Source organism: Girardinichthys multiradiatus, chromosome 14, assembly GCF_021462225.1.
Source record: "Girardinichthys multiradiatus isolate DD_20200921_A chromosome 14, DD_fGirMul_XY1, whole genome shotgun sequence".
Lineage (NCBI taxonomy): Eukaryota > Metazoa > Chordata > Actinopteri > Cyprinodontiformes > Goodeidae > Girardinichthys > Girardinichthys multiradiatus.
The window spans coordinates 9,092,054-9,109,989 of record NC_061807.1 but is presented as its reverse complement, the minus strand read 5'-3'; the positions used below and the strand labels follow the sequence as shown (position 1 = coordinate 9,109,989).

The 17,936-nt window shown below is 43.5% G+C and overlaps 1 protein-coding gene across 6 annotated transcripts in view; it reads left to right on the top strand.

The window, feature by feature from the left end:
* Positions 1–17,936, top strand: part of LOC124880561 — a 103,814-nt gene that overhangs the window by 67,876 nt on the left and 18,002 nt on the right. For 4 of the 6 annotated variants that reach the window (XM_047385798.1, XM_047385797.1, XM_047385796.1 and 1 more), the window contains exon 5: positions 14,771–15,097. In XM_047385798.1, the coding sequence (XP_047241754.1) occupies positions 14,771–15,097 (327 nt within the window). Of the gene's footprint in view, positions 1–2; positions 129–11,636; positions 11,985–13,975; positions 14,078–14,770; positions 15,098–17,936 lie in introns of all 6 variants that reach the window. The other 2 variants (XM_047385800.1, XM_047385801.1) reach the window with 2 other exon arrangements.

Genomic DNA, 17,936 nt, shown 5'->3' with positions numbered 1-17,936 from the left:
AGAAACGTCGCATTGAACTAAACTGAGGTTCGGACGGGTGGATCGAACCAACAAGGACATGGGTCCTTTGCTGACTGGGTCACTTTGGGCGCTGCTGTCAGCCGTCTTCGTCCAGTTTGTCTCTGCAGGTGAGATTCAGCTGGAAAACGGATTTCAAGTTATTTAGATGCAGACAGAATGCTGCCATAAAACTATGTTGTTCTGTGATCTCAACCTCGCCGCCATATTGGGAGTGGCATTTCTGTTGAACAGTTCAGTAAAAAGCTGACCCAGACGGTTCTGTTCTGATGGTTCTGGTTCCTCTCTGTACCCCAATTTCCTGAAAAATAAAAGTTTGATCAAACGAAAAACATTTTAACTTGAAAAATAAAAGTGACTCACAGCCAGAGGCCAACTGGCATACTGGTCAACCGTGACACCACAATGGTGACACAAAGTCTGCTGATGATCACTGAGGGAGAAAACATCCATTGCATTGGAGAGCCAGATTTAAATAGATATATATATCTATATAGATATAGATATATATATCTATATAGATATATATCTATATCTATAGATATATAGATATATATATCTATAGATATATATATCTATATAGATATATATATCTATATAGATATATATATCTATATAGATATATATCTATATCTATATAGATATATATCTATATAGATATATATATCTATATAGATATCTATATATCTATATCTATAGATATATAGATATAGATATATAGATATCTATATCTATATAGATATACATATCTATATCTATATCTATAGATATATATATCTATATATCTATAGATATAGATATATATCTATATCTATAGATATGTATATCTATAACTATATAGATATATATATCTATATAGATATCTATATCTATATATATAGATATCTATATCTATATATATAGCGGTCCACCGGGGATTTCCTCGGTTACCCTGTATGCCAGTTTGCCCCTGGCTGTGAGTCACTTCACTAAATGAAGACCAAACACGTTTTAATCAAAAATGCACCAGAAACCGAAACCCGAGTCCAGTTCATGTGAAAACAAGTCCAGGCTTAACTCTGCAAGGATATTCGGAAAGTACCGGCTCGTCTGAAACATCTGGTTTCATTCCTGCCGCTTAGTCTGGTGGTTCTTCTGCTTTACTTTGAGAGCATGGGAAATCTCCAACACGGACTTAAAATGCTGTGCAAATCTGTCAAGATCATATTTTCTCCTCTGAGATGCGCGTCGTGTTTTCGACACAAGGGCCTTTTCCCGCCCGACTGCGGATGGCAGGGCCCTGGCTGCCATGCACAAGGCATCGAAGTTCGGGTTGGGCTGCATGCCCCCTGTCGAGTCTGCCATTGCCTCCCTCATCGTTCCTCCCGATGAGGCGTTGAGGACTAATGCCCGTTGTCCACGACCGCAATGCCGTGTCACGGACGATTTACTGTGTAGGGCCTACGACTCAAGTGCCCGGATGGGCCGCATAGGGAACTCACTCTCCCATCTGATGTTGGGCCTCTCCTCCTCGTTGGTGTCGGTTCCCTTGGACCAGTCTACTCAGGGCTTGTTGGACGCCTCTCTGCAGGCCTTCGCCCTGATGACACGTGAGCTTGGTCGCACGCTCTCTACATTGGTCCATGCTCGGCCCCAGGTGTGGCTGGCGCAATCGCCCCTGACCTAGCCTTGTAGGAGAACGCTGAGGGCTCTTCCTGTTGTTCCGGGGGAACTCTTCGGTTCCGCTGCACTGGAAGCCTTGGAGCGTACAGCCCAGGCCTCAAGAACACGGCAGCAGCTGGCGGGTCTCCATAGACCTCCCCGCCGGCCAGTTGCTGCCAGGGCAGCTAGGCACTCGTTCCGGGGTTCCCTCTCCCCTCCTGTCCCTTTCTTGGGGTCCACAAGTACGGCTCCTGGACAGAGACCAACTAGGGCCCAAGGGGACCATGGTGGGGCCCAGGTCTGGCCACGCCTCGCCACCCTCAGGGCAGCCCATATTCCGCGTCCGCAGAATGTCTCCGCGGACTTTCTGTCTCGGCAGGTGCCACTTCCAGGGGAGTGGCGGCTTCACCCGGAGGTGGTGGATCGCATTTGGGCCACCTTCGTCACTGTCCCCTCTGGTTTTCCCTGATGGACAATGCCAGTCCTCTGGGCTGCAACGCACTGGCGCACAAGTGGCCCCGGACCCTTCTCTACGCCTTTCCCCCGTTTCCCCTGATCCGCCAGACGCTTCTGAGGGTTCTTCAGGACAGGCACGAGCTCCTGCTGGTAGCCCTCTTTTGGCCAGGGAGGACCTGGTTTCCTCTGCTGCGCAGGCTCTGCTCCAGCTTGCCGATGCGCCTCCCCTCCAGGAGAGACCTCCTCTCCCAGGCCGGATTCTCCATCCCGATCCGGGCCGCCTAAAACTCTGGCTTTGGCCTCTACAAGTGCAGGCTCTGCCTTCTCCCATTATGGAGGCAGGGTTGGACAGACCATGACTGGTGCAGGGGCACCGTCCACGCGGGCCGCCTATGGTGCTAAATGGGCGGTCTTTGCCGGCTGGTGCCGTGGTAAGGGACTGGACCCTATTCGCTGCCCTCCAGGAGTTGCTGGATCTAGGGCGATCCCCTTCCACCTTGAAGGTGTATGTAGCAGCCATTTCCCGTTGGCATGTTGGGTTTGGTGGTTGCTCTGTTGGCCAGCATGGGGATGTCGCGCTGTTCCTGAAGGGTGCCAGGCGCTTGTGTCCGCCCAGGCGCCCTGTGGCCCCTACGTGGGATTTGTCGCTAGTGCTTGCGGCTCTTCAGTCCCCCCCTTTTGAGCCCGTTACAGGGGCTGATCTCAAGTGGCTCTCCCTGAAAACCGTCTTCCTGTTGGCCATTGCTTCTGCCAAACGGTGGGGGAATTGCATGCTCTGTCTGTGTCTGAACCATGCTGTCGGTGGAACCTGGATGGCTCCGGTGTTACACTGTGGACTAATGCTTCCTTTGTGCCAAAGGTGCCTGCAGTGGCTGGCAGTGTGCTGCCACTCCGGCTTTCCCGATTTAATCCTGGTGCCCCCTCTGAGCCTCTTTGCCCTGTCCGAGCGCTTGAGGCGTATGTCCGCTCCACGGCACCCATTCGTCGGACTGACTGTCTCTTCGTTTGTTATGCTGGCTCTCGGAAAGGTCAGGCCCTTTCTAGACAGCGGTTGGCACGTTGGATTGTGGAGATGATCTCTGTGGCTTACTCCTTGCAGGATCAGACCCTGCTGAGCGGCGTGCACTGTCACTCCACTAGGAGCCTCTCCACCTCGTGGGCTGCCATGAGCGGGGTGCCTCTGGAGGCCAATTGTGAAGCTGCTTCCTGGACGGTGCCAAGCACCTTTGCCAGGTTTTACAGGGTGAACGTCACCACGCCGCATCCCCTGCAGGGAATACTGGAGCAACCGCCTTCTGCGTCCCGCTGAGGTTAGTGGTGTTGCTGTGTTCCTTGGGGTCTCTGTGGGATCCCTCGGGACCCTGTTGGTATGCGTCATCCAGTGCTTGAAGAACCGCCTCTGGCAGTCAGTAGGGATGAAATAGAACGAAAGTTACGTATGTAACTACGGTTCTATGAATCCCGGATGACCGCCAGAGCGCTCGGTCCCTCGGTCTCCGCGTGCTCGCGAGAAGATTGTCGGGACTGGACTCCCGGTGTCATGTGACTATATAAACTCACGTGAGCCACCGGTAGGTCACATGTGACGATGTTGTTATTAATTTCTCGACCTGCGCAGGCGCAAGAATGATCATTCAGTGCTTGAAGCATCCGGGATTCATAGAACCGTAGTTACATACGTAACTTACGTTCTTCTCCTTCCCTCCAAATGACTGCCTTTACTCTGTCAAGTTATTTTCAAGTTAGATTTTAGTTTCAAGTTGGATGAACATCTCATCATATCTGGTGTGTCTCATTAGTCTTGTGCTGTACCACAATTCTGCGTTGGTTCTGAGTGTTTGGGTTCTGGAAGTTATACATTTTTGTTGTTGACAGTTTTGATGGACAGTAATTTGTTGATGGGCCCTAAGCGAACCACTGCGTTCAGCAGCGAGTACACAGTCTCGCTGCCCGCCATCCCTGCCTGCAACGAACTAGGAGAGAAAATGTCTGCCGGTCTCTCCATGTCGGAGCCAGGGTGGAGTCAATGTAGACAGGTCACACTGCGGGAAACTGAACGAGCGCAACATCCGTATTAAAATAATTATGAATGAACTTAAATTAATAAAATAATAATTTATGAAAGCATTGGTATATAAATGTAAATATGCATATATTTATATATAGATTATGTGCATTCTAGCTGTTGTATACATTAGATGAATATACACATTAACTTTGGTAATCAAAGCCTAATGATTCAACATTAAATGCACCAAAATAAGCAACTATAGCTTCTCTACTTGGTGTTCTCACCTATTATAGAACAAACCTGAAAATATCTGGATGCAACAAACCAAACGTCCACAGAATGAGTTGTTTTGGTCTCGGTTGTTTTGCATTTATATCTGGCTTTTGTTGCAGGATCCCTGCATGCTTCTCTGAGTTATGTGCGCTCGCACGCTGGTGAACACAAGCCAACAGCGACAGAAAAACATCCTGCTAGAAAGCAGGCAAGGATATCTGCGGTTTTAAAATCGCCAAATGTAGTTCTGATGGCAGCACTTCCTCTCCTGCAGCAGCAGCTGTGTTAACTCTCTACTCCTGGTACATATGGAGAAGGTAGATGTACGCAACATAGTCCAAGTGTTTCATGTCCTGACCCTGACCTGCTGCTAAAGTCCAGTCACCTCTGGACAAAAGGTTCTGATCTGGCTTGGCTGTCGGAGGTGAAATTATCCCCCTGGATCCACAAGACTGAGCTTGATCATTAAATACATAAATGATGGATGGAGAAAAGAAAGAAAGACAGAAACAGATAAAAGATGTGATAAAGAGACAGAAAGATGGAGAGAGTTAAAGAAAGAAAACAGGGTGCAGTCAGAGGAAACCACGAGCTCAGCCATGTTCTTCTGAGAGTGTGTTTATATACTGACCTGGTGGAGCAGAGGATTTTCATCAGATCTACGGCTCCAACTCCTGCATTCAGCGCCGTCCTGCATCCGTTAGCGACTCGTCTGCAGCGACATGGCTGAGTTTTAATTTGTGCTTTACGCTGGAGTCAGTTAAAGGTTTAAATGTTGAAGAAATGTCTGAAACAACTGAGATGTTACGATACAAACTTCTGGATGTTGTTTTGATATATTCATTAAAGTTATATATATTGAGAAATAAATATGTTAAATTGAAAATCTTTGAGATTTTATTAAATTAATTAACATTTAGTACCACATAAACACACACACAAAAGTACTACCGTTGAGTACCGGTATCGATTCCCAGGTACCGAGTATCGGTTCAAATGTGGAAGGTACCCGTCCCTAACCATGGGCCTGTAGTCTGAAAGACTGCGGTGCTTCAAACTAAACGTTTGCGGTAGGGAGAAACTCTGAAACATGTCACTGTACATGTAGCCTTCATCCCAATCTGCAGGTGGTGTTTGAACAGCCTGGTCTCCACCCCTAAGTATACTTGCAAAGTAGTATAAATAACCATGGCAACGGTGCTGCGACAGTCACAGAGAGACCTGCACACCATGAGGGATGTTTGCAGTCAGCTGCAGCAAACCAACAACCAGAGACTCAAACTTGACTGAAAATCAAGCTGTCGGCTCAGACCCGTTTGGTTCTACAGTGTCTTTATCAGATCCACACGGCGCTGTCTAGCTGCTGCATTGAGCCCAACGCTGATCATTATAATGACGTGAATAGAAGACTGTCACCACACCCACTATGTGAAGAACTTTAAACCTTTACAAGCATTCAGGACGTCACATAAAAAATGACCCAGCAGCCTGTCTTCACGCACGGAGGTTTGTTCCCAACACAACTCTTATTATTGGATGAATTCCAATTATTTTGACAGTATAAAGGAATCATGGGTTGAGGAGGCCAACGTGCCATGGCATTAGTGAGACACATCTGCGCATCACTAACAGGTTGAACCATATGGCCCGGCTCAGGGAGGACTCCGGTTGAAAGGACCGCAGGGTAGTGAGAAGGTGCTACCAGTGATGCACGGTTCCTCCTGGTTTTCCTCTGTAAGGCCAGCTCTGTGCAGAGCTCCAAGATGATGGTCCTGGACCATCAAGACCAGCTGATAAACCATGCATCATCATGTACCAGCAGATCAGTAGCATCTCTGGAAAAAAAAAACACTCACTCTGATTTCTTCCATTGGTGATGTCCTCCAGCTGAGCCGAAGCTGCCATCGTTCCACAATGAGCTACGACTTTACGCTACTTATGGACACGTGTGATTGTCTCCAGCTTGTCCGCCTTTGGAATCATCAAACTTGACTTGTTAGGAAATAATCTGCTGATCCGACACCGTTTTCTTCTTCGTCCCTTAGATGATTCACATGAATAAGAACGCTTCGTAGGTCTGTCCTCTGTCAGCTTCAGTTTAAAAACGTTGGAAATGATTCCCTCGCTTCCATCGTCACATCTCCTGGATCAGGAGGGGCTAACGCGTTGCTCGCAAGCCGCTCGCAGTGACTTTACTGGTCTGTCAGGGTTTTCCTTTTAACTGCAGTTTGGGGGTCATTTATTCATTTAACATTTTATTTTTTCATATTGCTTTTTATAAATACACACACATAAAGCACAGAATAATAAATCAGACAGTTTAGGATGAACAAAAGCTAATATATAGATGTTAACTGTTTAGGTTCATGTTTTGAGACATCAGAGTTATTAAAAATGTGCGGACATTTTGTTGTTTGGCTCTTTGCGGCGCTGCTGGGTTTTATTCTCTCTCATGGTGCTGAACTGGTTGGTTCCCTCTGTCCTCGATAGATCATTGTAGACACATGAAACTCTCCATGGTTGCCTTTAATGATATATTTTCAACACATGGAGAATCCCATAAATGTGCCTCATCTTCTGATGAAAACCGTCCAAATGACATCGATAGCTGTTGTGGTTCCCAAGTTATGGACCGTAGTTCAAGAGCACGACTCCATCTTGTCAAACAGACAGAGCAGAGGAAGAGATGGAGGAGGCTGCTGCCCTGTGACCTCTAGAGCTGAGCTGAATGTTGGGATATTGTATTCATTGTGTTGGAGCTCCCTCTTGTGGCAGCATTGAAGATTACTATGCCTAATGGCCCCTCTGTTGTAAAGTTTAGGTTTCAGGATTAGTTTAACATATTTCTAACAGGTTTAATGTAAATTAAATGAGTTAAGTTATCAGTTCCATTCATTACTCAGTGACCCATGATGATGAGACCATCTTCATATGAGAAGCTATATCCATTCTGAGACCTGCTATTGATCTGATTAATGTTAGGCTGGCAATGGCAAATGAGATGGAGAGTTCTCATTTGTGTTGGCATTGGAGGAGCTGGTGAGTAGCAGCTGGTCACCAAGCTGAAGTTGGCTTCTGATTGCAACGTCTGATTCTGGAAGCAATTAAAGGGCCATTCCACCACATTTTCTATTACCTCGAGCATCTTTAATCTGCTCCAACTCAGAAACTACAGAACTGCTGCACCTCAAACCTGGACTGAATTGTTCTATAGCACATAATGATCATCACTTAAAGAAAACACAAAACAGGCTAAAAGGGTTGTGTGTTTGTGGGTAGGTTAGAGGTCACAATAAAATAGGCCCTACTTAAAAAAAGTAAGAACATCCGCCTCATGATGAACAAAATGAAACAAAGTGAACTACCTGTCCTTCATCTGGCCAGGCTCAGTGTGTTCCTCTGCCTCAGCCCTGGTTAGCTTTCAGATCTTCTCCAAACCAGTTATTGATGCATGGATTAGCCTACATCATAAATAAAAGGTTAAAAAGCTTCCTCCAAACATCGTAACAGTGAGTCCGCATTTTATTAAAAGTTGTTGAAAACAAACTAAATAAAAAATATTGAAAACATTTCAATTTTCTTTCCACTGGCATGTTTCATAACTTCAGCTCCTGCTTCTCATCACCTCCTCCTGCTCAGAGGGACCAGCTGTGTTTTAACATGACCTCTTGACCTTAGGAAAAACTGCTTTCTTTTCTTTTTTTTTTTCTGGCACTAGTGGCCTTTATTTGTTAGTAGCTTAGCAGGAAAAAAGGCAGACAGAGAAGAGGAAGACATGCAGTAAATGGATCAGGAACTGAACTCAGAACAGTTTCAAGGACTAGAACCTTGCTGCTTTGGTCCACCTGCTCTTCTACTGAGTCACTAATTTCTTCAAAACTTTGCTTTCCCTGCATAATTCTCAGATATTTCTTGTTTTTTCTGTAGATTTGGTTCATTTAATAAGGTTTACCATTACACTTTGTGTAAATTCTGAAACAGAAAATGATTTGCAGACCTGAGCTTTTAAAAAAGACCGAAGGAACTGTTCAGTGGAAGACCTCGTTGATGATCTGGAGGACTACACCACATAGGATGTCTCTACTTCTGCTCTGATGTCCGTTTGCCTTTTATTTCTTGGCATTAAAATGAATAATTTATTGGTAAAACATTTCTCTCTGTCTCTGCAGTAGTTTGTGCAGCCAGCTGGTCACATAGACTGAATGATCTCACTACATTCAAGGCCAGATTATTCTTTCAAACATCTGCTGCAGGCCTCGTCACCAGCTTGTTTGGTGGATTAAAAGGTCCAACAGCAGCAACCTCCTAACCCCCCAACCTGTAAATACATCAGACGTATGAAGGCATCTTATTCTGGTGTAAAATTGTTTTATAAAAATGGCAACAGCTGCTTTTATTGAGGCTGGTTGCATATAGATTTTCATAAATCCACTGGCAACTTAATAGGCTTCAATTCAAAATAATTATGATAAATAGACAGTGACACAAATGGGACCCTATAAAAAGTAGTTCTTGAAGTTAAAGTTCTTGAAAAATGTTATAATCTTAAGATTTGAGGTAATTCGACAGCCTGATTAAACTTTAATAAGCTGTAATTATATCATACCTTTTTACAAAGTTACTAACCTTCAACACCTTTAAGGAGACATCTGATGCTTTTAAATCCTTCCTTTTCACCCTTAAACCATCCAGCTGTGGTCTCTATAAAGTGGACCTAAATGCTTTGGTCTGAACTCCTTGTTCTCGTAGCTCCACAGGTTCCTCTTTTACCTGTTCTGAGGAGCGACTGAAAGCAACTCGTTTTGTTCGGTTCTGTCCTCCAGGAGCTAAAAGCAGCACACATCAGAAGACCCGATGCTACTGCTATCAGAACCATGGCCAGGACGTAACATCAACACAATGAATTCATGTGTTGTTGTCATTTTAGTGTTATTTGCAGCTTTCTGCTTTGCTGCGTTCGTTGTTTCCACAGACAGAAGGAACTGAGCCTTTAATCAGATGAAGTCTTTCAGTAAATCCTTCTTGATACTGGAGGAGGTTGATGAAGAACTCGTCCTTGAGCTTCATGCAGACAAAGAGGACCTTCTCCACTGATGTGGGAATATTTCCATGAAAAATATTTAACCAGGGACTTTGAAGAGGTTCTGATGCTGGAGGATGCTGTAATGAACTGTGTGGGTTAATGGACCCATCAACTGAACCAAGCTTATTCTCTTTCAGCGTAGAGATAATGGAGCCTGAAGGTTAATACCGCTGTCTCTACTGTAAATGACTACATGGTTTTTATTTACCATTTTACGTATTGTTGATGGCTTATGATGCTGTTTTATTTAAAATGTTCTTGTTTTATGATTTTGATTGTCAGCCATTTAAAATGTTCAAAATAATTGTTGCGTTCATTGTTCCTCCCATTGGGGAAACCCATCGGGATTTTGAAAACAATGAGCCGGGAGTCAGCTGTTCTCTCTGGGTTTAGCGCACCTCAACCACCCGGTCAGCTGACGGCTGGCGAGGCGAGCAGCTGCTAGGGCAGCGGACATCTCCGAAAACGTTGGAAAACTAATGCAATTAAGGAATATCTTCAGATATTTTAGGTTTAGACAACCACATTCTCGTCAAAAATATTGTAAAAGTTCATTTTGTTCACAGAACGTGCAATATATCCAATTTTATTCACAGCTTTTCTCTCTCCTCTGCCATTACTACTTCCATTCGAACAATCTACTTCGACCCGCAATGAATCATGGGATAACGTTGGACACGGAGGATACACCAGACCCATCCTTTAAATCTGGGGATAAGAAGGACGCATTTGTCGTTTGTAGGAGCCTTCGAAGTTGGATAGCCTTCAATGCCTCTCCATGACGTAATCAACCTACAAATGCGACCTTCAAAGGATGCAGCCCCTGAATTTGGACCCAGCAATAGTGAAAGAGATCCATGGATCAGTAAATCTGTGTTTGATCAATCTGTGGCTTCAAGAACCCGGATGTATGACACAAAAACTGAATTTTGGAACTGAAATTGAATTATAGAACTAAAAGTGAAATTAATCAAACGGAAATGTCAATACAAAGCAAACTAATTCAGTTTAGTGAAATTCATTTTCAAACCAATACATTTAATTTCTAATTATGCAAAAACCCAGATTCAGTCTGAGCAATTCAAATCCAGTTTCTGATGGCACAGGTTTATTCATATACAACTCTGTAATTAAATCTGAGATATTTTACGTAGAAAAGCAGAAAAATAGCACAACCACGGTACCGGGACCCAATCCTACTCCTAACATGGATGAAGAAGGTGGAACCCCTTCTGAGGATAAACCTCAGTTCTTATATTCTTGGCTCCAACCGTTACAAAGAGCGGAGCACACGCCTATAATGTTATCAGTAAGATTTATGTGCAGCAGCTCTAGCTGGTTTCAACAGTGTGGTCAGCAGGTCTTATGAACCATAATTCTGTGTGCATGCAGCACTAAAAACGTCTCATAACGCATTTAATAAGCATGTTGCCTATTTTCTTCCCATGTTCCTGTGAGGAGACACAGGTAACTTTAAGAAAACATGTTTAAGATTATAACTTAAAACGCCCCCTGCTGGCATGTAGCACACATGACTATATCATCTACGTCTGACGTGCTTCCAAGGAATCTTCTGAACTATAAATGAATCCTCTCTCATCATTTTATCCAGTCTGTGTCCATAGGGCCACCAGCTATACCAGCAGCTGCTGTGAAACCAGTAACAAGTCAGTTCAGATGATGTCCTGGAAAACAGGAGCGCTCACAGCGCTGAGATCCTTCATGTCCCTCAGAGCTACAGAGACTCTGCTTGATATTTTTACATCTTCTATTTATTTAGTTCCCTTTAATAAACAGGTGACATTTTAGAGTTTCATGGAAGATTATGACTGTTTTTTATTTTTGACTTTGATAAAACGTCTGATGCTGAGAGAGAAGAAGACAGAAAAATGAATCCTTAATATTAATCCACACATCTGTCTTTTAATCAACTTTGGCCATGAACCAAGCTTAAGTTCTGAATGCAGGTTGATGTTTGATGATTCTGCTGTAAAGTCCTGAAGGAAACCTTAGATTCAGGGAGCTGAGCTCCTAGTTTCAGCAGAGCAGATACTCATGTGTCCTCATCACTAGGACCTAATGTTGATGTGGAGGTACAGAGGTCCACTTTGACCTCTCTAACCTCTCTGCTCTGTGTTGTTTCCTCTCCTGCAGGCCAGAGAAACATCACAGCTGAAGCTGGACAGAACATCATTCTGCCATGTAGAGCTGATACCAGCTGGACCATCATACTTGTAGAGTGGATCAGAACTGATCTGAGAGAAGGAGAATATGTTTTTCGCTACAGAAATAAAGCGATTGATTCAGAAAACCAGCATCCATCTTTTAGGAACCGGCTGGTTCTGCAGGACAATGAGATGAAGGATGGAGACTTGTCTTTGGTTCTGAAGAACACGATGACTGATGACAGAGGAACATACAAGTGTCAAGTTGCGACTGAAACACATCGTGAGAAGAAACTCCTCAGCAGCGTTTACCTGGATGTAGTTCCTCCTCCTCCAGGTGAGTCTATCTCTGGACCAGAACTTCTAGCAGCTTCCTGGTTCTTGATGGTAGAGTGAAACATCTCAGATCAGATGTTTGTGTTTCCTAAAGATGTTGTTGATGAGACTCTGTAGAAAGCAGCTGGTCTGAGAGCAGCAGATGATGTTCTTCAATCATCTCCTACCTGACAGATCAGACTACAGGTTAAAGGTCATATTTCTACCATTTTTGATCAGGTCTTGATTGTTGACCTTTAACCTTTATAATTATGTCAATTGAATTGGATTAAAAATGACCTTTAACCTTTAAATATCGAGCTATTCCCATAGGTTATTAGAAATGTCAAATATGCTACTGATAACATGACCTTTGACCTACAATGACTAGAGCAGATTGATCATGTCAGTAATATTATGACAGGTGTAACATTTGATCTTGACAAGCAGGTCAATGATAATATAAGAAACTCTTTATGAAGAATTAAGGCGGTTCTGAAAGGAAAAGGGGGTCCAAGCTGGTTCTAGCAAGGTGTTCATGATGTTGTGGCTGAAGTTCAAGTCAAAGTCCAATTTATTTATAAAACACATTTAACAAACAGCAAGTTTACCCAAAGTACAAAAATAAGATGAATAAAAAATATAAAACCCTCCTAAAATAGAAGAGAGGCATTAAAAGAGCAGGTCAGCTCAAACCGGGCCAAACGCTGCTGAAACAGAATTTTAACTGAGACTTAGAAACAGGAAGTGAAGATGCCCGTCTAATATTTCAAGGCAACGTTTTCCAAGGTTTGGGAGCTGAAGCTGGAAAAGCTGGATCTCCTCTTAAGGTTTTGGGAGAACTAGAAGCAGCAGGTGGACTGATCTAGGAAGGTAAGGCTGGAGGAACCCAGAGAGGAACAGAGGAGCATTTCTAAGCCAACATCAGGATTTTATCATTAACTCTGTGATGCAGAGGAAGCCAATGAAGGGAGGACAGAATCGCTGAGATGTCTTCATGTCTCTGTGGACCCGTTAAAAGACGGGCAGCAGCACTTTGAACGAGATGAAGACCTGAAAGTCCTGCTGGACCGACACCAACATGAAGTGCTTTGCAATAGTTGAGACGAGTTAAGATGAAGACGAGTTTTAATCTCTCCAAGTCCTGCCTCCACAAAACTGGCTTTAGTTTCACTATTTGCCTGAACTAGAAGAAACCTTTCTGTAAAACAGAGCTGATGAGTTTCTGGAGAATCTGAGTCCATAATTACTCCCAAACCTGGTTTGGAGCCATCCAAGCCCGGATGTTTTCACCACATTTAATTGAGGTTGGACGGATCATCAGCTGTTAGAGGCTGAAGAGTAGATGTTCATGCTGGTCTTCATGTGATCAGCTGCAGGTGATGAAGATGATTAGTTTTAATGTCTGTCAGGTTTTCTCTGCTACACCAGAACATTTTACTGCTTTTATATCAGATTTAGAGCAGTTAGAAATAATTTGTTCAAGTTTGATCCTAAAACTACAGAAAGACCTGAATTAAAAGTAATCATCTCACCATCTCAGCTCCTAATCAACAGTGGTCTGTAGACTAGACCCAGATACCAAGACTGCAACCAGGAGAGTTCTGGAGTTTCCTCAGTAACAACTAATCCAGAACCAACCTGTTTATAGTACCGGTTCTTGAGGCCCAGTTAATTCTGCTGCTCTCACCCTTTCAGGTCATGGTCTGGTACCTTTGAGGCAGCTTGAGGAAGCAGGCTTGACTGGAAGCATCTCAGTTCTTAGACCAGAGTAATGTCCTAAACCTGTCAATAATATCCTCGGTTTTCCTGAAAATCATCCAATCAGAAGCAGATTTAACTGATCCAGATCCTGTTCTGGTTGTTAGCTGGAACTGTCTCTACCAATCAGATCTCTGCAAGCTTCTTGACAAACTCTGAGTCAACCAGGTTTTCCTCCTCTGACAATGTTCTGGTTCTTCTGAAACAAGATCATCCATCCATCCATCTTTCTTTCTTCATGTGTCTCTACAGAACCGTTTCCATCCTGGGCCATAGCTCTCCTGGTTCTCCTGGTTCTGGTTCTAATTGTTGCTGCTGGTCTTTTATATCATTTTCGGCACTATTTCATGTCAGGTGAGTCTCTAAAACTACATTACCCATAATGCTGATGGTCATTAACTGATCTCCTGTCATTGCCACGACCTTCTCCATGAGGATCCAGAGCAGGACTCTAGAAGCTCCTCTCTGTGTCTCTGAGGAACCTTTTGGTGGTTTCTGGGTCAGATCTCAGCAGCTTCATGTCTCTGTCAGGTTGAGGACAAACAGAACCAGAACCTAATGGGTCAGGGACTGAGGATGAAGCAGAACTTGTTAGTTTGCTGTCAGTCAGCAGCTGATTCCCAGATCTTCATCAGAAGCTGGACAGATATCTCTGACCTGATGCTTCCATCATGGTTCATGAACTCAGGATCTCAGAGGGTTCTCAGCTCTCTGATCATCATCTGCTCCACAATCTTCTCACTCATCCATCTGATTGGCTCCTTGATAGTTTCTGACTCCTTTGGTAGCTCCTCCAAATGTCCTGAAGAAGAAAAGACGTCTTCATCAGAAACTGGTTTAAACTGGTTTCTGTCAGACAAGAGACAGACGTCAGGTGAGCTCAGGTCACCTGGTTGGTCCACGTCCTCAAACAACCTGCAGGACCTTCTTCATCCTGAGAGTCCTCCACCAACATGAGACTCAGAGACAAGGAGGAGACAGTCATGTGACCATCAGACCTCCTGCTGCTGTCTGTCCAACTCATCTTGTCCTTTGTTGTCCTCTCAGTCCAACAGGTGGAGGTGGATTCAGGGGTGGAGTCGGTCCTGCTGCCCTGCAGAACCATAGTTCACCTGCCTGAAGATGCTACAGTGGAGTGGAGGGATTGTGATGGTGATAAGGTCCATGTGTATGAGAACGGTTCTGATCAGCCTGAAGAACAGGACCAGTTCTACAGAACCAGAACCAAGATGAATGAAGACCTGCTGAGAACTAAAGACCTCAGTCTGACTCTGAAACATCCCACAGATGAAGACAGTAACATCTACACCTGCATCGTCTCCAGCAGGGAGGGAAACATCCTGATGAAGAAACAAGTTGATCTCCGGGTCAAAGGTCAGTGGTTTAAATCTGATGTTGTTGTATTTTTCCAATCAGCTGATTAGTTGTGATCAATAGTGATCAGAGGCTCATTAGAAGGTGGAAGAGTCAAAGTAAATGTGATGTAATGAGTGCAGCATGTTTCCATAGCAACACATTAGAATGATGAAGATGAGGAACCAGTGCAGGAGGCAGAGGTCCAGTCCAGACAGGGACCAGTTTCCAGCTCCAGGTTTTCATCACTTCTCATGACAAACACTAATCTGATCAATGGAAGCTTTGGTGGGACTGAAGAAGCAGCTGGACGCTTTGACTCGGGACCATTTCCACTGCTGGAGAAACGGGTTTGGGTTCAGAACCGACAGACTGATCAGAAGAGAAACATCAGCATTTAAGTTCCTGCAGCTTTAGAACCAGAACCGCTGGTTTCACATCTGACAGGAACATTTGTCCTGAAATCAGCAGAACCAACATCACATCAAGATTTGCTGCATTTCTCACTAAATTCACATGATAGCAGAAGAACTGAGGCCCAGGTTCTGATAGGTTCTTTCAAGGGAACTGTTTGGATCAGCACAGGAACATTTCTGTCTGACTATAATAACTAGTTGGAGCTCCAACTTAAGGTGGCTGTTAAGCTGATGGGGGCATCGATCAACCCTCCATACTCCACCTCCACAAAGGTCTGAAAATCAGCCATTGTCCCCATTTACCTGCTGTGGGTTTAGTGGTTTGGACATCGATGCTCTAAACATTTGTTATATTTCAGAGCGCTGCCTCATGTGGTGTTAAAACAAGTTTGCATTGTTCCATGGGTATTATTCAGTGTTTTCTCCATAAAGAACGTTGTGTTGTGATTATGAATCTGAAAATATTATTTAATATTAATATTTTATTATTTTATCAAATAATATTTGGGTCTGTTAAGGGTTGTCCTGTGAATACCAGCCCAGTAAGGCGATGGTATTAGGACAAAATAGAAAGATGTGAGACGAGCTCTGACATTATTGAACAGCATAAACTCTGCACATATATGGAATGAATTCACACAATTTCTTAAAATACAAGAATTTATGAACAAAAATAAGTCAACTCAAAGTCAAACATATTTCAATCAACAAACTCTTTACTTTGCTAAAACAATCCAACTAAACTACCAAGCAGAATTAAAGAATAATGAAGATTAATGGACTATGTACAATATAAACAAGTTGATTAAAGATGATTAGAAATCATGACCAAAAGAGTGATGCAACATTACCATGCAATGTTTATGTTTGAGAACCAAGGATTATCTTGAAGAATCTGGAAGTGAAGTGAAGTTAGTCTTGGAACTAACTTAGACAATAATCAGCAAACGTTAGACAACCATTCACAATGTAAGATCAGATTAAATATTATTTTAATAAAAATTATGTTTTAAATAATGATCTGTGGAATAAAACCAACCTCCTGGATGACTAATTCTCAACGGTGTCTCATTAACTGCCTTTATTTATTGAAATAATATTTGAAGAAATATTATGAAGGGAGTATTTTGGAAACGAGCCAAATCTTTCTGGAGAAATGGGGCTTAATGGTGTTTACTTAGTTATCAAATCTAGTAAAATTATGTTAGGGACACATTATTTACTAGATTGAAAACCAACAACCTTTCTGGGTAAATATTATTTGGCAGCAAGCACGTGTTCTTAACTGTTAGCCGTTGAGCTAACAAAGGAGGCTGATAGCTTAGCACCAGAATCAAACACATACCTTTTAAAAAACCATTAATAAAAGGGTTAAAATGCATAAGCGCAGACGGCGCGTTATGATCAATCTTCTGTTTAAAATCACCCTTCAAGTAAAGTTTGTCTTAACTTTAAAAACACACAAACAGAACACAACCCGAGCACACGTGCTGCAGATATTCTGCTAGCACTAAGATAGCTGAGTTCAACACAAACAAAACCAAACTTCATAAAATGAAAAACGTTTAGATCATTTCAATCTAAATCACTTCTATATTATTCTGCCCAAACACTTAACCTCATGAACTGGTGAGGAACGATGTCCAAGCGACGATGAAGTTTGAAGAAACGTCCACAGTCAACAAACGGTTAACTACAGCTAACCTCCTTAGCTGTGGGGAGTGGCGGCCGTTCGGTCGGCCGGCCAAAACTGCACGTTACCACGGTGATGCGGTCTTGGTTGTCCTCCTTCCAGACCGGGAGAACCGCTTCACTCGGCTTGTAGAGACAGCGTCTCTGTAGGGACTTCTCTGGGACACAGTTTGCTTCTGCAGGCCTCGGAGAGAAAGTAAGCAATGCTTATACCTTAATTTCCCTTTTTTTGAATGAATATCGGATGCACAAACAGTAATTCATCCATACTTATCTTGTGCATATGATCGATGATCGTACGACACCCTTGGATCCAGTTGAAGAGTTTGTCTGTTTGCCAGCAAAGAGACATTAGCGCGCTGTATCCCCTCCTGTCCCGATGATTACAGGCGTGGAAGAGGCAGGATGTAGCAAGAGCGGTGCTTTTATTTGGACAGTGGCATCACAGGAAGTCCACAGTTACCCCGTTTCCTGGCTGTGCCGGAAGTAGGTTAATGCAATTTTATTTTGAAAGTTCCAGAAAAGTTTGTACCGGAGTTTTAATGTTGAAATCCATGGCTGGGTCCCAGCAGTTGGAACATTGAGGGTGTTTTATGAACCTATAACCCAGGACAGAGTCAGTTATAAAAGAAATCAAAATCGACAGGTCAGACTTTTAAAAGATCAGTGATCGGCCAGAAAACTGCAATCTATTGGACCATGTGTTGCTTAATATTGGACCATTTGGACGTTGCTGGACGCCAATATGCCTT